Genomic DNA, 25,630 nt, shown 5'->3' with positions numbered 1-25,630 from the left:
GAAGAGGGTGGAGGGAACTTAATAGACCCTAAAAAAAAGGGAACAAAAAGGGAGGGACCAGAAAGGGAAGCATATCAAGAGAGGGGATTAGAGGGATTGATTAGAAGTAAACTACTGGTTTAAAAGGATATAGCAAAAGAAGAAAGGACAAAAGTAGGAGAGGATATAAAAATGCTAGGGAATTCACAAGTGACAATCATAACTTTGAACATGAATGGGATGAACTCACCCATAAAACGTAGATGACTAGGAGAGTGGATTAGAATCCAAAATCCTACTATATGTTGTCTACAAAAAACAAACATGAGGTGGGTAGATATTCACAAGGTCAGAATTAAAGGTTGGAACAAGACCTATTGGGCCTCAACTGATAGAAAGAAGACAGGAGTTGAAATCATATCTGACAAAGCCAAAGTAAAAATAGACCTGATTAAAAGAGATAGGGAAGGTAAATACATCCTGATAAAAGGGAGTATAGACAATGAGGAAATATCACTAATCAACATGTATGCACCAAATGGTATAGCATTCAATTTCTAAAGGAGAAACTAGTAGAAATGAAGGAGGAAATAGATAGTAAAACTATACTAGTGGGAGACCTTAACCTACCACTATCCAATTTAGATAAATCAAATTAAAAAAATAAATAAGAAAGATATAAAAGAGGTGAATGAAATCTTAGAAAAACTAAACTTAATAGATATATGGAGATTAATAAATAGGGGCAAAAAGGAATACACCTTCTTCTCAGCACCACATGGCACATTCACAAAGATTGGCCATATACTGTAAATCTTGAAATTTCTCAGACTTGTGAATGTTAAAAATTTCCCCAACGGGGAATTCTCAATTGGAACAATTCCCTACTGGGAACATTTCACATTTGGATGTGAGAACTCTACTTGGATCAGAAATGGGAGGACCTCTGCTCCACCCATACTTGGGACTGCTTTGGGGGAGAGAACTCCTAGCTAAACAATGAAAGTACTTTAACCCATACTTATAATGAGGCAAAAAGTTCCTTAAGCCATGCCTATTTTTAGAATTAATAAGATGGGGTGCTAAGTACCTATTAAAGGTCAGGCAACTTGTAAACTTGCCAGGAGCAAAGAGGTGAAAACTTATTCAGAAGTTTTTGTGGTTCAAACTTACTAAAGAGATTAGTCGACACAGCAGGGTTTTTTCTGATTCAAACTTACTAAAGGGATTAGTCGACCCAGCGGTGAATTCAGAATGGGTTGTCCTTTGGAAAAACATCTACTGTGATTGGTAGATGTAAGGACTTAGGGGAGGTGACATAGGAGAAAACCCCCTATATAAGAAAAAGCAGAGGTCGCTTGAGAAAAATCCTTTTGAGGAAGATCTCTAAGGAGGCTCTGGAGAAGGGAAGCTCTTGGAGGACAATCTCTAAGGAGGTCTCGCTGGAGCTCCTCTGAGGGGACTCTGTCCCTCTGGAGGCTCTTGAGAGAGGCCCTTTGAAACAGTCTCTGGCTGGAAGGCTCTTTGAGGAGGACTCTGGCTGGAACTCTCTCTGAGGAGACTCTGTCACTAGAATCCTTGCTTAGACAGACCTTGTGGTGAGTGATAAAAGACTGACTGATTGATCTCTCTCTCTTAAGACTCAGGTCTAGGCCATGTTGGCTTAAGGCCCTTCATACTTATTTCCTTTTTCTCTCTTTCTCTCTTTTCTTTAATTCCTCATTGTATTATTAATTAAATTGTCTATAAAACCCAGTTGACTTGAGTATATTCATAATTGGGAATATTTCCCTGGTGACCACCTTATATTTGATTTAAAACCAAGACACTGTAGTGAAACATATTTTCTGAGGTCACAAATTTATTCACCCACTCTTATAACTACAACAATTTATATCTTCCACTATTTTAAATATTACAGTTTATGGCAAGAACTCTTTTAAATCTTACAATACTAGGTCATAAAAACAGGGCACACAAATGCAGAAAAGCAGAAATAATAAATGCAACCTTTTCAGATCATAAGGCAATAAAAATAATGATCAGTAAGGGTACATGGAGAGCCAAATCAAAAATTAACTGGAAACTAAATAAATAAATAAATTAAATTAAATAAAAAATTAAATAATATGATTCTCCAAAATCCAAATCAGAGAAACAATTAATAATTTAATTGAAGAAAATGACAATGATGAAATATCCTTTCAAACTCTACGGGATGCAGCCAAAGCAGTACTCAGGGGAAAATTTATATCCTTCCGTTCATATATTAACACATTAGGGAGGGCAGAGGTCAATGAATTAGACATGCAAATCAAAAAACTTGAAAGCAAACAAATTAAAACCCCCCAGAAGAAAACCAAATTAGAGATCCTAAAAATTAAGGGAGAAATTAATTAAATCGAAAGTGATAAGAGCTATTGAACTAACAAATAAGAGTAGAAGCTGGTATTTTGAAAAAACAAACAAAATAGACAAAGTACAAAGTCAATCTAATAAAAAGAAGGAAACAAGAAAACCAAATCAACAGTATCATAGATGAAAAGGGAGAACTCACCTCCAGTGAAGAATAAATTAAGGCAATCATTAAAAACTATTTTGGACTTCCAGTCAAAGGAAAGGAAATGTAAGCAAAGGAAAGTAATGAATGCTGGAGGGGATGTGGCAAAGTAGGGACATTAATTCATTGCTGGTGGAGTTGTGAACTGATCCAACCATTCTGGAGTGCAATTTGGAACTATGCCCAAAGGGCGACAAAAGCATATCTACCCTTTGATCCAGCCATAGCACTGCTGGGTCTGTACCCCAAAGAGATAATGGACAAAAAGACTTGTACAAAAATATTCATAGCTGCGCTCTTTGTGGTGGCCAAAAACTGGAAAACGAGGGGATGCCCATCAATTGGGGAATGGCTGAGAAAATTGTGGTATATGTTGGTGATGGAATACTATTGTGCTAAAAGGAATAATAAAGTGGAGGAGTTCCATGGAGACTGGAACAACCTCCAGGAAGTGATGCAGAGCGAGAGGAGCAGAACCAGGAGAACATTGTACAGAGAGACTAATACACTGTGGTATAATCGAACGTAATGGACTTCTCCATTAGTGGTGGTGTAATGTCCCTGAACAATTTGCAGGGATCTAGGAGAAAAAAACACTATTCATAAGGAGAGGATAAATTGTGGGAGTAGAAACACCAAGGAAAAGCAACTGCCTGAATACAGCGGTTGAGGGGACATGACAGAGGAGAGACTCTAAATGAACACTCTAATGCAAATATTATCAACATGGCAATGGGTTCAAATCAAGAAAACATATAATGCCCAGTGGATTTGCGCATCGGCTATGGGGGGTGGGAGGGTAGGGGGGAGGAAAAGAAAATGATCTATGTCTTTAATGAATAATGCTTGGAAATGATCAAATAAAATATATTTTTTAAAAAAAAGAAATTAGAAGAGAACATAAAATATCTCACTGACACAGTGACAGATTTGGAAAATAGAGGGAGAAGAGATAATTTAAGAAAAGCCAGAAATAAACAGCAAACTCGACATCGTAATACAAGAAATAATCAAAGAAAATTGCCCAGAGATTCTAGAACAAGGGGGCAATACAGCCACTGACAGAGCTCACAGAACACCCTCTACACTAAACCCCCAAAAGACAACTCCCAGGAATGTAATTGCCAAATTCCAAAGCTATCAAACAAAAGAAAAAATCCTACAAGAAGCCAGAAAAAGATAATTTAGATATAAAGGAATGCCAATCAGGGTCACACAAGACCTTGCAAGTTCTACTCTAAATGATCGTAAGGCATGGAACATGATCTTCAGAAAGGCAAGAGAGCTGGGTCTTCAACCAAGAATCAGCTATCCAGCAAAACTGACTATATACTTCCAAGGGAAAGTATGGGCATTCAACAAAATAGAAGATTTCCAACTTTTTGCAATGAAAAGACCAGAGCTCTGTGGAAAGTTCGATATCGAAAATCAAAGAGCATGGAATACCTGAAAAGGTAAATATGAAGGAAAGGGAAAAGGAGAAAAATGTTATCCTCTTCTTTTACTCAAACTCTCTTCTATAAGGACTACATTTATATCAATCTATGTATACTAACATGTGGGGAAAATGTAATGTGTAAATAGGGGGAAAAGAAAGACCAAATAGAATAATCATTCTCACACAAAGATTCACACGGGAAGGGGAGGGGAAGAAAACTCCTATAAGAAGGAGAGGAAGAGAGTTTTTACTTAAACCTTACTCTCAGGGAAATCAACTCTGAGAGGGAAAAACATCCAGATCCATTGGGATCTTGAATTCTATCTTACCCAACAAGGGTAGGGAGAAGGGAAAACCAAGGGGGGATAGGGGGAGAGGGAAAACAAAAGGGGAGGGAAAGAGGGGGGGAAAGGGGAGGGAACAAAAAGGGAGGGACTAAAAAGGGAAACATATCAAGGGAAGGGATAAGGGGGACCAATTTAAAGTAAATCACTGGACTAAAAGGTAGAGCCAAAGAAGAAAAGGTTAGAACCAGGGAAGGATATCAAAATGCCAGGGAGTCCACAAATGACAGTCATAACTTTGAACGTGAATGGGATGAACTCACCCATAAAATGTAGACGAATAGCAGAATGGATTAGAATCCAAAACCCTACCATATGTTATCTTCAAGAAACACACATGAGGCGGGTTAACACCCACAAGGTCAGAATTAAAGGATAGAGTAAGACCTTCTGGGCCTCAACTGACAGAAAGAAGGCAGGAGTGGTAATGATGATATCTGATAAAGCCAAAGCAAAAATAGACCTGATCAAAAGGGATAGGGAAGGTAATTATATTTTGTTAAAAGGGACTTTAGATAATGAGGAAATATCACTAATCAACATGTATGCACCAAATAATATAGCACCCAAATTTCTAATGGAGAAACTAGGAGAATTGAAGGAAGAAATAGACAATAAAACCATATTAGTGGGAGACTTAAACCAAACATTATAAAATTTAGATAAAAACTATTTTGCCCAATTATATGGCAATAAAAATAGCAATCTAGGTGATATGGATGAATATTTATAAAAATATAAACTGCCTAGATTAACAGAGGAAGAAATAGAATTCTTAAACAATCCCATATCAGAAAATGAAATTGAACAAGTCATCAAAGAACTCCCCAAGAAAAAATCTCCAGGGCCTAATGGATTCACAAGAGAATTCTATCAAACATTCAAAGAACAGCTAATTCAATACTATACAAATTATTTGACATAATAAGTGAAAAGGGAATTCTACCAAATTCCTTTTATGACACAAATATGGTACTGATTCCAAAGCCAGAGAGGTCAAAAACAGAGAAAGAAAACTACAAACCAATCTCCTTAATGAACATAGAAGCGAAAATCTTTAAAAGGATATTATAAAAAAGACTCCAGCAAGTGAACATGAGGGTTATTCATTATGATCAGATGGGATTTATACCAGGAATGCAAGGATGGTTCAATATTAGGAAAACCATCCACATAATTGAATATATCAACAAGCAAACCAACAAAAATTACATAATTATCTCAATAGATGCAGAAAAAGCCTTTGACAAAATACAACACTCATTCCTTTTAAAAACACTAGAAAGTATAGGAATAGAAGGGTCTTTTCTAAAAATTATAAACAGTATATATCTAAAACCATCAGCCAACATCATCTGCAATGGGAAAAAACTAAATGAATTCCCAATAAGATCAGGAGTGAAACAAGAATGTCCATTATCACCTCTATTATTTAACATTCAACATTGTACTAGAAACACTAGCAGTAGCAATTAGAAAAGAAAAAGAAATTGAAGGTATTAAAATAGGCAATGAGGAGACCAAGCTATCACTCTTTGCGGACTACATGATGCTCTACTTAAAAAATCCTAGAGATTCAACCAAAAAGCTAATCGAAATAATCAACAACTTTAGCAAAGTTGCAGTATACAAAATCAAAACAACTCTGAGGCATCACCTCACACTTAGCAGATTGGCTAATATGACAGCAAAGTAAAGTAATGAATGCTGGAGGGGATGTGGCAAAGTAGGGACATTAATGAATTGCTGGTGGGAGTTGTGAATTGATCCAACCATTCTGGAGGGCAATTTGGAACTATGCCCAAAGGGTACTAAAAGACTGTCTGCCTTTTTACCTAGACATAGCACTGCTGGGTTTGTATCCCAAAGAAAGAATAAGGAAAAATACTTGTACAAGAATATTCATAGCTGCACTCTTTGTGGTGGCCAAAAATTGGAAAATGAGGGGATGCCCTTCATTTGGGGAATGACTGAACAAACTGTGGTAACATGTTGGTGATGGAATACTATTGTGCTCAAAGGAGTAATTAAGTGGAGGAATTCCATGGGGACTGGAACAACCTCCAGGAAGTGATGCAGAGCGAAAGGAGCAGAACCAGGAGAACAATGTACACAGAGACTGATACACTGTGGTACAATCAAATGTAATGGACTTCTCCATTAGTGGCAATGCAATGATCCTGAACAACTTGGAGGGATCTAAGAGAAAGAACACTATCCACATTCAGAGGAAAAACTATGGGAGTAAAAACACCAAAGAAAAACAACTGCTTGATTACATGGGTAGAGGGGGATATGATTGGGGATGTAGACTCTGAATGAACATCCTAGTGCAAACACCAACAACATGGAAATGGGTTCTGATCAAGGACACATATAATACCCAGTAGAATTACATATCAGCTACGGGAAAGGTATGGGGAAGGGGGGGGGGGTAGAAAATTATTTTTGTAACCAAGGAATAATGTTTGAAATTGACCAAATAAAAAAAAAAGAAGTTAAGTTACCCATGATTATATATAGATTAAGCATCAGAGATAAGGATTGACTAGGTTCCTAATTCCAAATAAAGCACGCTATTCACTATGTTACACAGGGTCAATTCAATTTTAATACTTAGGTAAATGAAATCTGGTAAGGCAAAATAGAAGTAGCAACTTCAGTTCGGCATCACTATTAACTGAAAAAATGTTTTATATAAAAATTTTATCTTAGAAGTAAAAAAAAAAGTATAGCTGTACCTAATACTTCCTGAAGCTCTACTTTAAAATAAATGGTATTAAAAATTAAATACTTTTTCTCCATTCATTTCCATTCTAAAACTGGAGATACATTTCTAAAAGAAATAAATGACCTCAATTCATAGTAAAAGTTATATGTAAGAATACAATAAAACAGGGGCAGCTGGGTAGCTCAGTGTATTGAGAGCCAGGCCTAGAGATGGGAGGTCCTAGGTTCAAATCTGGCCTCAGACACTTCCCAGCTGTGTGACCCTGGGCAAGTCATTTGACCCCCATTGCCTAATCCTTAACACTCTTCTGCCTTGGTGCCAATATATAGTATTGACTCCAAAACGGAAGGTAAGGGTTTTTAATTAAAAAAAAATACAATAAAACATTAAAAGTAATAAAGAGAAAATTATTTCACATAATTCAATTCAACAAACCAAATTATTCAGGATCACATGCATACTACTGTGTGAAAGATATTCACTCCCTGAGCCTTCAAGGAGTGAAATTGCTATTAATGCTACCACTGCCATTCTTCTTCCTCCTCTTGATAGCTATAGCAGCCAGCACAGCAAATCCAAGTTTGTAAAGCACTGGGCATGTGATCTCACTGGATCCTCACAATAAATAAACAAAGAAACAAACAAAGAAAGAAATAAAGAAATAAACAAACAAACAAATAAATGAATAAATAAATAAATAAATAAATGAATGAATGAATGAATAAATAAATAAACAAACAAACAAATAAATGAATGAATAAATAAATAAAAATGAAAAGATTTTTTAAAAGTAAAAGGTATGAGCTATTATTCCCATTTTATATAAGGAAATCAAAGTGGAAAAAAATTATATGCTTTGTCCAAAGTCACCCAGATAGTAAGTCAGAAATAAAAGTTTGTGGCTGATTTTTAAAAAATATAAAGATTTCTTCTTCACATTTCTTAAGAGAATAGGAGAAAACTGTTAGGAGAAACCTAAAAAGGAGCTCCAATTGTTTTATGAAGCAAAGAAAAAATAAATATTCACAATGCAAAGATAAACATGGAAATTTTATTATGCTTAAAGGCACCACAGACAATGAAACAATACCAATCACTAAGGGCAAATATGCCAAATAGAGGGGCATCAAAATATATCAAGGAAATGTTAAATGAATTGCAAAGTGATCAAAAGTGTAAAACAATAGTTATAGGAATCTTGAATGCTTCTCCGAGCTTGACAAAGCCAGGAAAGAGACAAAAAAGAAAATAAAGAATTGAACATACCATAGGAACATTTAGATTTTGAAGTTACCTTCTAAACTGAAATGTTAAAGAATATAATTTTTTCAGCATTATATGGTTCCTCTGTCAAAAAATAAACTGTACTAGACACTGAAAAATTTAAGTAAATGTGAAAGAGATACTAAACACATCCTTTATAAACCATAAAAGTAGTAACAAATATAGTAGGCAAAAGCAAACTGTATAGTTCCAAAGAGAGGCTGAGTAATGGCATCTTGAATGAGCCAAAAGAAATTACAAGATATTTCAAAATTTGCAGGTTACAACTCTAGCATTTTGAACACACCTGGGAACCAAAAGAAAGGAAAATGAGACTTGCTCCCTTCTTCATGAAGGCAGCCCTCTATTGTGGCCTTATGCACACAATCCAGACTTGGGGCAGCCTAGTCTCTTCTGAAAGGGGAGATATGCTCTCTCTTCTCACATCTTTTAGCCTGATAAATCCTTAAAGATTAGATTTTGACTTATTTCTAGACACCAGCATAGTGATTAACATTTTTTGTGTCATGGATCTCTTAGGCAGTTTGATAGAGGCTAAAGACATCTTAGAATAGCATTAATACTTGAAGAAAATGACTTATTTCAGTTAAAGACTAATAGAAATAAAGATATATTTTTTCCCATCCATTTTACAGTTTTCCCTGAAATATACCCATGTACCACCCCCCTTTGGGGACTGCAGACCCCAAGGTAAAAATGCCTGTTGTATGGGATTTCCAAAGCTGGGAATAAAATGTATTTAATGTATAATAAATTTGGTATGAGACAGGTATCATTTCCTACAAAATAATAACTTGGAAATATGAAAAACTGCTGTTATAGTCTCTTCAGAGGCTCTTAAATCAGTTTGCAGGGCTTCTGACTAGGTATTTTACATTTCATCAAGGCCTTGCACTACCCATACAATTCCATGTTTGTGTCTCCTCACCAATGTGACAGGCCTAGGTCCATCCTTTATTTTTGCTTGCTGTCTCACCATTAGAGAGTTCCTTAAGGATTGTCTTTTGCCCTCTTTAGAAGTCCCAATGCTAAGCACAGTGCCTGGTACATAGTTGGAATTTAATAAATGATTATTAACTGAGTAAAGTTTTTTTTAATAATTTATTTACTAGCTTCTTTAACATTAATACCTTCCATTTTGTCCAATATGATGTATAGTCAACTTTTACTATTATGAACAATTACTAACTGCCAGCTAACTGTAGTAATGTGCTATGGTAGATACGGTAGATGGAGTTTGCATATACAACATCAACCTCAAGGAGCTTACAATCCAATAGGGAAGACAGGGTGTGTGTATATATATATATACATATATATGTGTATATATATATATATATAAATATAAAAATGTGTGTATGTATATATAGTAATTATTAATAAACTTCATAAAATATAATTCTTGGATTATTGTATATTAATTTAAATCTTACAATATAAGACAGGCTATCTTAATTACCAAATAAGTAGTACAGGTAATAAAAGTTACTAGAGTTCACAGAAAGGAAATATCACCTAATGAGCCAGGGTTAGTTGAAGAAGGCACCATGAAGGAATCAGAACCCAATCTGGCACCAAAAGAACAGACTCAAGATAAGTAGACAGGTAGACAGAAGATGCTTCAAGTAGTAGGAGAAATTAAATCCCATTGGAGGCATGATAAATGTATCAGTATGGTTGAAGTGTAGCGTTTATGCAGGCAAGAGCCAGAGCAATGAGGCTGGTTTCTACATTACAGACTGGCTGGGTTCTATACTAGAAACCAGTGTACCATAGAAGTTGGTGAGTCCATTGTTTGACCCTGAAGAGTGTACCTTTATCAGAGGGTGCAGAAATGGATCACTCCACCTTTCCCATGAACTAGCCTTGATTCCAATACAACCACACTTCCACTTAGCTCCCAACATTCTCATATTCCATCTCCTCCCTTTTCAGTGCCAGTTCTCAACCTCTTCCAATTGTGAACCCATTGTTGGCCTTCCATGGCAGTTATAAGCTAATCATGTTCAAGTACCTGCAGCAGCTGTAAAGGTCTCACTGGGAAAATTTCTCCTGCTACCACAGTATATATATATATATATATATATATATATATATATATATATATATATATATATATATCCCCCCAATAACCTAACAACTATAGTGAGTATCCTTTAGTTGAGGGCACTGCACTCTAGAGTAGTGTTTGATGAGACCTTCCCTTATAAAACTCTCCCTTGTTTCTGTTTTGGAAAGGTGTGAATATGAGTCAAAGGGTGAACATATCAGGACAGGTTGAGATCTGCACCTTTGCAATAAAAAAAAGCTAAAATAGCATTTTATCTTGAAGTCAGTAGGGAGCCACTGTAATTTTTAGTGGTGAAGAAACAACATGGTCAGCCCAGCCCTTTAGGAAAATCACCTCAGCAATTGTATGGAGGATAGATTGGTAAGGGCAAATATTTGAAATGGGGGACCAAAGAGGAAGTTTTTCAAAATTCAAGAAAAAAATTATGAGGAGTACCAGAACTAGGGTGGCAATTGCATGAATCAATCCAGAAGACAAAAATTCTGTGGAGGTAGAAACAATAAGATTTGGAAAATAGATTCAAAGTGTGGGGGTAAGAGTGAGAGAGAAGTTGTGGATCTAGGTGTCTCAAAAGAAATAGTGCCCTTGAAAGAAACAAAGAAGTTCACAACACTGCAGAGAGTGGTAGGGAGAGGGGCAATGAGGAATGATATAACAATTAGACAAAAACTGCTAGAAACACTGGAAACATCTAGCAGAAACTAGGAATAGACCAATACCTTACACCATATACCAAGATATTCACACTAAATGGGTACATGACAATTACAAAAGGTTACAAAACAAATTAGAGTAGCAGGTTAGGAAAATTATATTTTACAGCTATGAGTTCTTAACCAAGGAATATAGAGGATTTAAGAAAATAAAATGGACAACTTTGCTTACACAAATAAAAAGTTTTTATGCAGATAGATTCAGTGTAGTTAAAATTAGAAGAGACAATTACATGGAGGAAAAATATTAGTAGTAAATTTCTCTGATGAAGACACCATTTCCAAGATACATAAAGAATTCTTTTGAGAGTAAGATCTAGTTTGTGTCTTTGGCACATAGAACAGTGCCTGAAATGTAGTAAATGCTTAATAAATGCTTATTGACTGATTGAATTCAAATTTACAAGAACAAAATTATTTCCCTAATATATAGAAGATATGAACAGGACGTTCTTAAATAAAGAAATCCAAACTATTAACGACCATAATGTTACAAATAATTAATAATTAGAGAAATCCAAATTAAAGCAACTCTAAAGTTCCATCTCATACCAATCAGATTGGTAACAATGACAAAAGACAAAAATAACAACTGTTAAAAGAAGGAATAAGACAAATCCACTGATTCATTATTAATTGAGCTAAGAATTGATCTAGTCATTGTGAATCTTAAAATTTCTCAGACTTGTGAATGTTAAAGAGTCTCAGACTCTACCTTAGAACATTTGGTTAAGACCATTCCCCATTTTAAACAATGAAGGTACTTGATCAGGAATGTGAGAACTCTAACATTACTCAACTCATACTTAAGCATACTTTAGGGGAAGATAAAGGTGTGAACTCCTTACTGAACAGTGAAAAGTACTTAACCCATACTTACAGTGAAGCTAAGACCCTTAAGCTAAGTCTATTTTTAGATCTAATACAAAAAGGTGCTAAGTACCTAACAAGGTCAAATTAATCACTAAAAGGTCAGGTAACTTGCAAGGGGCAAAGAGGTGTGAACTTACTCAGAAGTTTTAGTCTACCCAGAGAAGTTGAGAACTAAAGAAGGTATGAATTAAGAATGGTCACTCCTGTGAAAATGTCTACTATGATTGGTAGATGTGAAAACTTAGGGGAGGTGACATAGGAGAAAATTCTCTTTAAAAGGAGGCCAGAAGGCCTATGAAGGGAAATGCAGCCTTGGAAGCTGAAGTGGAGCTTCCTGAGCTAAACTGGAGGGTCTCTCTGACTAGAGTTTTGCTTGGAAGGATCTTGTGGTAAGTGATTAAAGACTGACTGGTCTCTCTTTAGGCCTTTTCCAACTATTCCCTCTTACTCGGTTTCTCTCCCTTTCCTTAATTATTTTATTTGTATTAATTAAAATCTCCATAAAACCCAGCTGACTTGGGTATTTCATATTTGGGAATTTTTCCCATGGTGACCACTTTATTTTTGATTTAACACAAAACACTGTCTTAAAACCATATTTTCGCGGTCACAGTTTATGACAACCACTCTTTTGACTGTCACATCATTCTGAAATGCAATTTGGAACTAAGCTCGAAATCACTAAACTCTGTTCTAGCTATACCACTACTATACTCACATTCCAAAGATATAAAAAGTAAAAAAAAAAGGACTGATAAGTAAATAAATATAGATACTTATTTTTGATGTAACCCAGGACTGGAAAGTATCTTTCAACTGGGAAATGGCTAAACAAATTACAATAATGAATTTAATGTAATATCTTTTGTGAATAGAAAAAAATGAATGGGACAATTTCAGTAAAAGCTGGAAAGAACTGTACAAACTAATGCAATGAAGTAAGTGGTGCCAGGAGAACAATTTAATAATAATAACAGCAAAATAATAATAGTAGGTAGCAGGCCAAGCACGAGGGCTAACCACTTTACTAATAATTTCTCATGTGATCTTCATAATACCTCTGAGAGGTAAATGCTAGTATTATCCCCAATCTTACAACTGAAGTAAATAGAGGTCATTTAAGTGACTTGTCCAGGATCTCAAAGCAAGTAAGTATCTTAGGCAGATTTGAACTCAGACCTTCCAGACTTCAAGTCCAATAGCTACTGTACCACCCAGCTGCCTCAATAACCTCAAACCTATAAAGAAAAAACAATTTTGAACAACATAAGATATCAATGCAATGACCACGTAGGATTCCAAAAGGACTGGCAATGAAGCACACTACCAGCCTCCAGAGATGGAATGGAGTCAATATGCATAGGTAAGGTGTCAGTATCTTTGAGGAGAGACCTAGTTTTGCTTGACTATACATATCTGTTACAAAGGTTTTTCTTTTTTTTCTTTTTTTCAATTAGGGCAGGAGAAAAGAAAAGGGAGACATAAAGTTGCACAGAAAAAAAAAAGATTTTTTTCAATTTTTTAATTTTCAATTCAAAGATGAAAACAAAAAGGTCAGAAGGAAACAGGCAAGCAGGGCAGCTTTGAAATTTTCCTGTTGAATTTATTATATACTTACAAGGAAAAGTAAACTGTAATTAAGAGAGTCACCGTTCCATGTACAATCCTCCTGTTTTGTTCTACATGGTATATGGGAAGGCTCACCTTATCTGATATTTAAAATAAAGTCATTTTCCAAAAAAGAAAGAGAATATAATGAGATGTGAGAAGCAGATCACAATCTATCCACACATGCTCCTCTGGTAAGACTGTCCCACTCAAACTGAGGAGGAGCTTTCTTGCCAATCTCTGCCCCAGATCTCAAAGCCCTCCCTATGAAGCCCATCTGCTGCCAATACCACATGATCTGGGGACAGGGAGACTCTGCTGTGGGGGGTCCCCGTGGGAAGGAATTATTTTCCCAGCTGCACCTGTGCAGCAGCTGCCATGAGCACTCAGGTGGTGCTTAGGCTCCAAGTGCAGATAAAAGAAGCTGGGGTCGTCAGGGGGTGGGGGGCACAGAATAGACTCTCAGGGAGAAGAGGAGACGTGGTCGCTTGAGACAAGTCCCAGAGCCTGTCCCTTACTGTCCCATCCTTTGATTTCCTACCCCTTAGGGTTCAGCCCTGACTCCAAAATGAGGAGAAGTCTCTTCAGCCCCCCCATTGATGAAGTGGTAATGGGTAAACAGTAACAATACAGGGTGACATCAGGAGTCACCCTCTTAGAGGAGAAAGAAGTCTCACAACCACGAGCACCAACTGTAAAACCACGAGCAAGGCCCTAAACTCCTCTGATTTCCATTTTCCTCAGCTGAAAAAGGAAGATAGCATCTGTGGTACTTAACTCACAGGGATCTAATAAAGATCAAATGAGAGGATGAGGACTATAAAGCACTCTGTAAATCTCAAAGCACAGCCTCAAAGCTAGCAGAGAGTAGAGCAATATTTTTAGGAAGACTAATCTGACAGGAGTAGGATAATCTCAATTGGGAAACCAGACTGCAATGATCCTAGGTATGATAAGCACCTACAACAGGGGAGTGACCGTGGTAACAGAAGGCAAAGAGTGAGAGATGAAGAGACAAAACCTGCAGTGATGCCTTAGATATGAGTTGAGGAGGTAGAAATGAGGACAGCTACAAGGTTCTCTCTGACTAGGTGATGGAGGTAGGGGAAGGCCAGAGATCACTTCTGAAAAAAAATTAAGTTCTGTTTCAGACATCCTGGATTTTGATATGATTAGCAGGACATTCTGGTGGAGACGTGTTGAATAAGCAGTTGAGAGTAGGACAGAAGCTTAAACAAGAGGAGAGATCTATTGCTGAGTAAGTGAACCTATCATCAGCATCTTTCTCTTCAATGGGGCAAAAGATGTCATTGAGAGAATAAATTTCTTAATTGATGACTTTTATAAAAGTGGGTTTTGAGGCAACTACATGGTTCAGTGGATGGAGAGCCATGGCAGAAGATGAAAGGTCCTGGGTTCAAATCTGTCCTCAGATATTTCATAGCTGTGTGACCCTGGGCAAGTCACTTAACCCTCATTGCCTAGCCCTTACTACTCTTCTGTAGTGTTGATGCTAAGAGAAAAGGTTAGGGATTAAAAAATAGTGGGTTTCCCTTAGTCATAATGCATCTATATAAAAGTTCAATCAATATGACAGTAAAAGAAAATAATAAATATTGGAGGGGATGTGGCAAAATTGAGACACAAAACTGAGAACTGCTGGTCGGTTTGTGAACTGATCCAACCATTCTGGAAGGCAATTTGGAATCAAGTCCAAAGGACTTTAAAAGACTGTCTGCCTTTTGATCCAGCCACACCATTGCTGGGTTTGTACCCCAAAGACATAATAAAAAATGAGAAAGGATATATTTGTACAAAAATACATATAGCTGCGATTTTGTGGTGGCAAAAAAATTGGGAAATGAGGGGGTGTCCCTCGATTGGGGAATGGCTGAACAAACTGTAGTCTATGGTGGTGATGGAACACTATTGTGCTATAAAGAATGTGAATCTCTTGATTTCTATGTGAACTAGAAGGACCTCCAGGAACTAATGCAGAGTAAAAGGAGCAGAACCAGAACATTGTATATAGAGACTTATATACCATGGGAGTATCAAATGTAATCTACTTTACTACTAATAGCAATGCAATGACCCAGGACAACCCCAAGGTATTTACAAGAAAAAAATGCTATCCACATCCAGAGAAAGAACTGTGGGAGTAGAAATGCAGAGGAAAACATATGATTTACTACTTGTTTATATGGGTATATGATTTGGGGTTTTGGTTTCAAAAGTTTACTCCGTTACAAAAAATGAGTAACATGAAAATAGGTATTGAGTGATAATACATGTATAACCCAGTGGAATTGCTTGTCAACTCCAGGAGGGGGGAAATTAGAGGAGAGGAAGAGAACATGAATCATGTAATCATGGGAAAATATTTTTTAAAAAATAAAATTCTATTAAAAATAAATAAATAAATTTTAAAGAACATCAACATTAACTTTGATTACCACTGGGAAAAAAAGTTCAATCTAAATCCCAAAACAGAAAGAACATATGAATTCATTGAAGGCATAATAAATTTGAAATAGAAATGTAAAGAAATCAAGATATCTTCAGCATTTTCATCAAAGCAAATATTGTACAACTCATATTAATAGATCTATCAGAATGAATAAGTCTTCAGGCATCAGACTGCCATAGCTGGCCTACTGAAAATTAATTAATTAATAAAAACTAATAAAAGCCCAAAGCAGTACAGAGAATCTCCAAAAGTGTCCAATTTCTCTATTCCTCTGAGTTATTCCAATTAGTAAGAGCCTGTGCAAGGAAGCATGGGCAAGCAGGAAAAACACACATGATTTGGAGTTAAAGGACCTGGAATCAAATTCTCCCTGTAACTTATTCCTAGATGATCTTGGGGCAAGTCACTATTATCTCTCTAGGCCTCAGTTTCCTTATCTCAAAAATAAGAGGGGTACTAGAAGACCTCCAAAGTCTACTTGAGCTCTAAATCTAAATTAGATCTAGTTGGTGGTGCAGTGGATAAAGGGCTAGGCCCAGAGGGAGTAAGATAAGTTAAATCTGACTTCAGACACTTACTAGCTATGTGCCTGGAGGCAAACCACATAATCTGGGTAAGTCTCAGTTTCTTTATCTACAAAATGGAGATAATAATAGCACCTACCTCCCAGGATTGTAATAAGGATCAAATGAGATAACATTTGTAAAGTGTAAGGCACTACATAAATACTTATCCTCATTTCCTTCCCCTTCCTCTAAATTTACACTTCAGTGATACCAGTGAGTTAATCAAGGGAGAATTCATAGACCTAGTTTGTCAAAGAGAAATGATGGGAAATTAATTCTAACTTCCTTGGGTAGGGTACATTATTCACGTTTGAGAATCAATCTGTTAGGAATGAATGGAGTAGGTCAAGGAGTTCTAAGAAACTGGTAATATCTAATTCTGTCAATACAATAATATAGGTTATTTCCTATGAATAGACACATATTTTCTGTAATACATAATAATGTAGAAAGGTATTCAAATTAATGATATATCTTATAAATTAAATAGGTATGGTCTAGCTCTTTTCATAAAAACCAGAACATTTTGTTTTGACTAGCCTTACCTTTTGTTGGACTCAGGTTCTGATCTATAAATCCTTTGAGTTCTCCATTTGTAGAAGTCAGACCAACCTAAATAAAGTATTTTTAAAAGAAAATTCTGTTTTAAAAAAGGATAATTAACAATACCTAAGTATTTTATATCTTCCATCAGATTATCACACACCATTACAAACTATTAATACCGGCATTGTTAAGGAGATTAAAAAAGACAAATGATAACAACTGTGAGCACAGTGACCATTCACAACCAAGAAACATAATGGTTTGCATTTATGTATAAATGTGCAGATTGCAGAAAAAATGTGAAGGTAATTTTATGAACTCTGCTATAAATCACAAGAAATTACTGATTTATCATTTATATATACTTATCATTTAAAGGGATATCCAAAGGACACATCCTGCATCACAGAACTAAATATGGAGAGAATAGTCAACAAAAATGATCATAATTTATTAAAAGAAGAAAATTCTATATAACAATGAATGGTGATAGCTTTATGAAAGCTCTACAATTGTACTACAGTTTATTACTCTTAAATAGGCAAATTTACATTAGATTTGACACTAAGGATTTTTCAGTTAACTCTTCTATACTAGTGAAAGGAGTCATATTGCAGATGATGTAATAGAAGTATTCACACACATACATATGGAATGTGTTCTGAACACACACATTTAAATACAATTGTCATATTCTTGTAATTCATGATAAATTAAACAAGCTAAAGAAGCCCCCATGTAAAGATGTGGCTAGGAAGACTGGAAGCTACCTCTCTCTTCTAGTCTATACTCTATGACTGCTCCCTGTCCCTTACTCCATGGTTGGAGTAAGATTGTGGAAAGCATTATTTATATGTCAGTCTGATGCAAAGCATGAGAATAAATTTACTTTTATAATTGTGGGTTCACATATTCATGGAACAAAGAGGTAAGTAATTAAAATCTTTGTTTTGAAAGAGCTTTCTCCAACTACTTGGAGAATAAAAATGAACAGTGTTAAAGTAAACAAGAGAGTTGTGAGGACAAAGAGTTTAAAGGACATCTGGGAGGAAAACTATCAATAATTAGTTATACTGTTTTGTGTAAATTAGGCTTAATTTTCCTTACTTATAAAGTATGATTTGAAATCCTACAAAATAAACTTCTATGTTGCTCTATCTGTATAAATAGTAAGGTGAAGGGGGCAGCTGGGTAGCTCAGTGGATTGAGAGTCAGGCCTAGAAACGGGAGGTCCTAGATTCAAATTTGACCTCAGACACCTCCCAGCTGTGTGATCCTGGGCAAATCACTTAACCCCCATAGCTGAGCCCTTGTCATTCTTCTGCCTTAGAAACAATATTTTGGTTCTAAGACAAAGGTAAGGGTTAAACAAAAAAATTTTTAAATAGGTGAAAATTTTCATTTCAAAGTAAAACTATAATATTTGCATTTAAAGTGCATTTGCACAGATGGGTAAAATTATTGTAAAAAATTTTTAATATTTGTATTATTTAAGCCTTCCCAATAAGACCAGGAGTGAAGAAAGGATGCCCATTATCACCTCTATTATTTAATATTGTACTAGAAACGCTAGCAGTAGCAATTAGAGAAGAGAGAGAAAATGAAAGGATTGAAGTAGGCAATGAGGAGACTAAACTATCATTCTTTGCAGCTCATATGATGGTCTGCTTAAAGAACCCCAGAGAATCAACTAAAAAGCTAGTGGAAATAATGAACAACTTTAGCAAAGTTGCAGGATACAAAATAAACCCACATAAGTCATCAGCATTTCTATATATTTCCAACACAACTCAACAACAAGATTTAGAAAGAGAAACTCCCTAGACAATATAAAATATTTAGGAATCTATTTGCCAAGACAAACACAGGAATTATATGAACACAACTACAAAACACTCTCCACACAATTAAAACTAGATCTAAATAATTGGAAAACATTAATTGTTCATGGGTAGGGACAAGTTAATATAATAAAAATGACAGTTCTACCCAAATTAATTTACTTATTCAGTGCCATACTTATCAAACCACCAAGAAACTTTTTTATTGAATTAGAAAAAATAACAAAAATATTTGTATTATTTGACACAATTGATGCCCCTTGTCCTTATAATACATAAATGGATATTTTTCTCTACTTGCTCTACCTAACTAAATTTAACAAACATTTATAAAGCACCCACAGCATGTAACGTGAGAGGTATCATGGCCTAGCAAACAAAGAACCGTTCCCTGGACCAAGAAGACATGCATCAAGTCCTACATAAGACACATACTGACTAGCTGTCTAATTCTAGGCTCTCCTCCCAGGGTCTCCGGTATTATCAAGACTAGGAGAGCAGGATGGTGGTGACTTTGCACTGGTGAAGCCATTTCTTCACTGGGCATTTTCTACATGAATGAAATCATGAGTTTATCCCTCCCCTTCTCCCTCTAACAACAACAAAAAAGGGGATAGTCACTTTCCTAGACACTGAAAACGCAAAGGAGAAAAATATCTTTGACTTGCCCTCCAGAAGCTTTACTTCATATTATAGGGAATATGGCTTATTTTCAGATAAGATATGATAGAGGCAAAGGAACAATGCAAAACAAAATGTTCTCAGAAAACCTGAAGAAAGAGGGACACATTCAGGTAAGACAGATCAAGGCAGACTTAAAAGAGAAGGTGGCACCACAGCTCAGCCTTGAAGAAAGACAAGGATCTGGATAGGAAGGGTTGAAGAAGGAATGCATTTCTGACTATGTTCATGTTAGAGAGCTAGGGAGTGATGGGAAATAAGGCTGGAAAGGGTGATGGAGTCCAACCCTGAAGGTCACTCATTGTCAGGCTGAGGAACCTGTATTTTATTCCACAGATAACAGGAGAATGGCACTGTCAGACTTCGGCTTTAGGAAAATGGCTCTGTAGCTAGTTGAACAATGAGCTAGAGCTAGAAAGCCATGATAATAGTTTAGGCAACACAGCATGATGGTCTGGGCTTGTACGGGTGATAGATGGCATTAGGGCAAGACTTGGCAACTGATTCGATGTGGAGAGGGAAAGGAAAGGGAAGAGTCTAAATGGACACTCTGAAGTTACAAGCCTGAAGGACTAGAATCCTGCTGGTAGCACTAACAACAAAACAGGGAAGTGAGGAGAGGCTATTTTGGAAGGCAGATTAAAATTAGTTCTGTTTTTAACATTCTGAGTTTATGGCACTGCCAGGAAACTGAAGTAGTGATGTTCAATGAGAAATCTGAGATCACAGTAATGGAAGTTTTAAAAGTTTGTTTGGGCTTTTATCTACTTACTCCTCTACTGCTTTTAAATTATTTTCTTCAAGATTTAAGCTTGCAACATTTAACTCTATGAATATAGTCAAGATTCTGCAGAAAAGTCTTCCATTCACGATTTTGATTAATGCCATATGTGTGGGCTCAAACACTCCACATTACTCAAATAGCCCCCTAACCCTAATAAAGACCACTTCTATAATTTAAGAACATCAATTCTGGTTAGGCTAGGACTGTGACAACTTGGTCTAAAGCAGCTTCTTAGAACTCTAAGCAAAAATGCAGAGGCTCAACCATGATGACAGTTTGAATAGTTTCTTACAAAGAGAGCTCCACAGAAACTGTCTTGAGCTCTCCTACGATTTATCTATCCTCTCTTACAAGAAAGCTGAGAAGAAAAATGTCATCTCTCTACTCCTCAAATATTGAAAGGAGAAAGCTGAAGACAAAGACCATGCCCAGAACAAGTAGCAAATCATGATATTCTAAACTGAAAAGCATCAGCCTATATCTTTTGTTTATACAAAATGATCAACTGTAAAACCTCAGCTAAAACCACAGATTTAAAACCAATAGTTTACAGTTGTATAGCAACTGTTTTATCTAAACATCTGCTCTATTGACTGCCTGGCTTCTGCAGAGTTAAGGAACATAATGAATCTGAAGAAAGTGTATGGTTGTACACCTGCATTATTAAATAATCACTGAATTATATCAGCTAACATACACACAAAGGTTCTTCTTCTGTCATGTTTTAATCATGAAATGCATCTCTTTTTGTAACATGGAATAAAGTCTACAAAGCAAATTCTATTTAAATGTGTAACCACTACCAAAATCTATGCTAGTACAGTTGGGTACGGTGCTGAGCCTGCAGTTTTGAATTCAAAGTTGGCCTCAGAATCCTGCCAGTTGTGTGATCCTGGGCAAGCACTCTCTACCTCAGTTTCCTCAACTATAAAAATGAGGTTATTAATAGCACCTATCTCCCTGGGTGGTTGTAAGGCTCCAATAAGACAATATTTGTAAAGTTCCTAATACCTACTAATTACCTTCTTTCTTTCCTACAGTCAAATGATAATATAGATCGCACATATATGTGTGTGTACATATATATTTCTATATAACCTACATATTTCTAAACTAAAATTATAATACCACATATATGTATTTCTATGTGTGCATTTATTATCTATACATATCTGTATATATACATTTAAGGGAAGGTACAAAGTAAACAGTGGCAGCACAATATGATAGAACACAGAGTTGCAACTAATTTCAAATCTCTGATTCTTGTTTGCTATGTGACTTTAAGCAAATCACTCAAACTCTATGAGTCTCAGCTTTTTCATCAGTAAAATGGAAATATTTATTATACTAGTACTACCAAGCACACAAAGTTGCTATGTAAACATGAAAGCAGGTAGTTGAAATGGATAAGTGATTGGACTGAAATTTGGAGAAGGAAGAAAGCAAAGTTACAACATGGATGATGGCCTGAAAAAGTCATCAAGTCTTGATTAGGGCAAAGAATAGGTCCTCCTCTCCTTCCTCCATCACTCGCTAACCTCTTGCATTGAGGTTCAAGCTATTCATAGCTACCCGTCAAATCAAACTCCTGGTAGCTGTTGTCTACAAACTTCCCTCCCTCTAAGTCACTCCCCTCCTTCCTCACGGAGTCCGATACTCAGCTTACCCTTCTTCTCTATTCCCCAATTCCTGCTCTCAGACTAGGAGATTTCATTCTAAATACTTATTTCCTCTTAAGTACCCCAATCACTCAGTTCCTTGACCTACTCACTCCCCAAAACCTAATTCTCCACCCCACTTCAGCAGCACACAGACAGTCATAGCTTTTCTCTTGCCTTCACCCACAAACATACCACGCTCCCTGTTCAAGAAACCAGAAATCCCCTTATCTGACCATTGGCTTCTTGACTGTCCCTCTGCCTTTCTTTCCCTAAAGGTACTCTTTGTCCATACTATGACCTTCAATTCTCTCCCAGCCATGTCCCCTGCAGGAGCCTTGGTCTCCTCTTCTCCCCATCTCAATTCCTTAGTAAACAATTCCACTCTCTGCTGTCCATTTCTCTTCATCTGTAGCCCCCCATCATGTCACCGATGCTCTGCCAAATGTCAGCTTTGGATCCCTCCTTCCTTTCACTGCCTTCCCTCCTACACACATGCTGCTACACAAAGATGAAGAAAGTCTTGCACTCATTTTGACTGGCTCCAACACAAATTTATGTTCCATATTATCAACAGGCCCCTCTCTCACTACAGCTAGGCAATCCTATTCTACTTCCTTAATCAACTCATTCTCCCACTCGCCATAGAAGAGTTCTTCCATTTGTTACAGAAAAAATTTGAGGACATTCTCTGTGAACTCCCTCTTTCCCCCCCTTTCTCATGCCCTATCACTCAGGTCCCCTCTATTCCTTTGTCCTCCTTCACTTCTTGTTCACATGATGAAGGGCCCTGACTTGGGACAGCTGGGTGGCTCAGTGGATGGAGAGCCAGGCCCAGATATGGGAGGTCCTGGGATCAAATCTGGCCTCAGACACTTCCCAGCTGTGTGACCCTGGGCAAGTCACTTCACCCCCATTGCCTAGCCCTTACAACTCTTCTGCCTTGGAACCAACACATGATATTGAGTCTAAGACGGAAGGTAAGGGTAAGTGGCCTGACTCCTTCCCAAGGCTAACCCTGTTCAAGTGATCCCATTCCATCCCATCTGTTCCAAAAGATGGTTCCCTCTGTCGCCCCTACTCTAGTCACTTGATTTCAAGCATTCCAGATCCCCATGGGGCTGCTGCCACCAGAAATCGATGGGATTCCTGGGCTGTGTTTGATGTGTTTGTGGTGTCTCTGGGCTGGCCGCTTGTGGGAGAGGGATGATTGAACCCAAAGAAGCTGAGAGAGGGCCAGAGATTGGGGGCCAGAACAGAGCCTGCAGGCATGCTGTGCAGTCCAGCACAGAGGAGAAGCTAGCCAAGGGGAACACAAAGGAAGGGAAAGGCAGAGAAGAGTGCCACAAAGATCTGAGAGCTCCGAAGGAAGCAGTTCAGTCCAGCAGAAGATGGCGGAGACAAAACCCTGAGACTCAGCCAATAAAGCCTCTTTAGGAACGTCAGAGAGAGCCATTCCAGGTGAAGTGATGAGGCTGAAGGCACAAAGTACAGATGACTTTTTCAAGTACTTTGGGTGAGAAAGGAGGGGGAAATAAAGGATGATAAACTGAGGGGAGGCAATAGCACTTTTGAATAAAGGAAGGAAAGAGCCAGCAGAGAATGACTGAAGAGGCAGTATGAAAAGGGACAACCTGCTGGAGAAGAGATGGGGAGGGAGAGCATCAATAGCACCAGTCAGGGGGACCTGCCAGGGCCAAGAGAAGATCCACCTCATTATCAGATGCTAGGGGAAGAGAGAAGTGAATCCTATCAAGGGGTCCTACAGGGAAGCAAAAGGTCTTCTGAATGGAAAAGAGCACTGGCTCTTTTGGAAGAAAGGTAATCAGTGTCCTTCTGATAGAGTCCAGACATAGCCTTCATGAAGAGAAAACAGAATCAGAAAAAATGGGTTTTAAGCATGTCTTTCAATAAAAATTAAGCAATATGAAAATCTGATGGGCTTAAATGATGCAGAAGGAATTCTCCAGGAACAGCAAAAATGAAGCCCTTAAAGCCCAGTACAAGGTCCTTCTACCTGGCATCAACCTGGCATGTGGGCAAGGTGGCCATTTGACAGCAATTTATAAGGAGTAGACCATCAGGGAGAAGGGGACAGTACAATCTCAAATAAATTGTTTAAAACTTACATTTTCTGTCGTCATGTCAGACTGGAGTCTTTTTTAGTTTTTCTAAAAGCATAAAAAAATTCTTCATCTTCAAAAATACTTCAAAAGAAACATCCTGTTAAATGAAAAAGAAGTACAGAAACATAAGATCTTGAGAATATTTTTAAAACATTTTATCCCTGTCCGAATGAAACTAGGAAACATAAGAAAAATAAAGTGTGTTTTGGTAAATCTAGTTGAACCTGTCCCTTTATCTTATATGTACCTAAGTTCATCTAAATCAGCGGTTCTCAACCTTTCTAATGCCGTGTCCCTGCAATACAGTTCCTCATGTTGCAGTGACCCCAAACCAAAAAATTATTCTGGTGGCTACTTCAAAAACTGTAATTTTGCTACAGTTATGATTCGGAATGTAAATACCTGATATGCATTATGTATTCTCATTGCTACAAATTAAAGAAGTTGAGAACTGCTGATCTAAATCATAATGAAAGGGATAAGAGTATAGAAGATACTCTTTATTTTTAAGGTCGAGTGTAAGCTCATTCAATGTTGTTATGATTCCATTTGATAAAACCAATGTAATGTAAACTAGACATTAGCTAAAAAAATATAATTACTTAGAATTACAAAATTAGAATTGGTACTTAAAGACTAAGATTGGTTTGGAGGAAAAAAACGTATTATTTCACTTTTTATTTGTTATGTTTTCATGCTCAAGATAGTGGATTATATGAAAGATCTAAGGATATCACAAACTATTCACCAATTGTGAGTTTCCCCATTCTGAGATTCAAATGTCTCAAATAGCTTATTTGTTTTGAAAGAATAACCACAAAAAAATTTAAAGAAAGCTAATAAGTATTATTCACAACTCTACTGCATATTTGCAAAGACCACAAAAGTAGATATGAACCATACCTAAATCAGAATTCGGCATTCCTGGAAATCAGGATCATTAATGGAGCCAATAGCGTTTTGAATATTAACACTAAAACTATGGATCTTCAGGATAAAATGATTAACAAAGTAATTCTTAAGTCAGAAAAATGCCAAATATAATATTCAGCTAACTTTAAAAAACAATCTTAGAAAGGTAAGTAAATTTAAAATACATACATATTTTTCTACTATATACCTCCAGAGAAAGAACTGATGGAAGCTGAATGCATATCAAAGCATCATATTTTTCACTCGATGTTTTTTTAAAAATATGAAATCTTCCTTCCACAATATTACCAATATGAAACTGTTTTACATGATTGAACATGTGTAGCCTAGATTAAATTGCTTGTCATTTCAAGGAGGAGGAAGGGGGGAAAACTTGAAACTCAAAATTTTGGAAAACAAATTTTGAAAATTGTTTTTTGCA

The 25,630-nt window shown here is 36.7% G+C and overlaps 1 protein-coding gene across 11 annotated transcripts in view; it reads right to left on the bottom strand.

Moving 5' to 3' along the window:
- Positions 1 to 25,630, bottom strand: part of TFDP2 (transcription factor Dp-2) — a 182,297-nt gene that overhangs the window by 115,998 nt on the left and 40,669 nt on the right. For 9 of the 11 annotated variants that reach the window (XM_056807240.1, XM_007502108.3, XM_056807242.1 and 6 more), the window contains exons 2-3: positions 24,280 to 24,373; positions 17,183 to 17,249 (exon numbers count right to left, since the gene is read on the bottom strand). In XM_056807240.1, the coding sequence (XP_056663218.1) occupies positions 17,183 to 17,249; positions 24,280 to 24,294 (82 nt within the window). In that variant the 5' untranslated portion in view covers positions 24,295 to 24,373. Of the gene's footprint in view, positions 1 to 17,182; positions 17,250 to 24,279; positions 24,374 to 25,630 lie in introns of those variants that run through there. The other 2 variants (XM_056807250.1, XM_056807255.1) reach the window with 2 other exon arrangements.

Source organism: Monodelphis domestica, chromosome 8 (assembly GCF_027887165.1).
Source record: "Monodelphis domestica isolate mMonDom1 chromosome 8, mMonDom1.pri, whole genome shotgun sequence".
In the NCBI taxonomy this organism is placed as follows: Eukaryota; Metazoa; Chordata; class Mammalia; order Didelphimorphia; family Didelphidae; genus Monodelphis; species Monodelphis domestica.
This window is presented reverse-complemented; position numbering and strand designations above follow the sequence as displayed.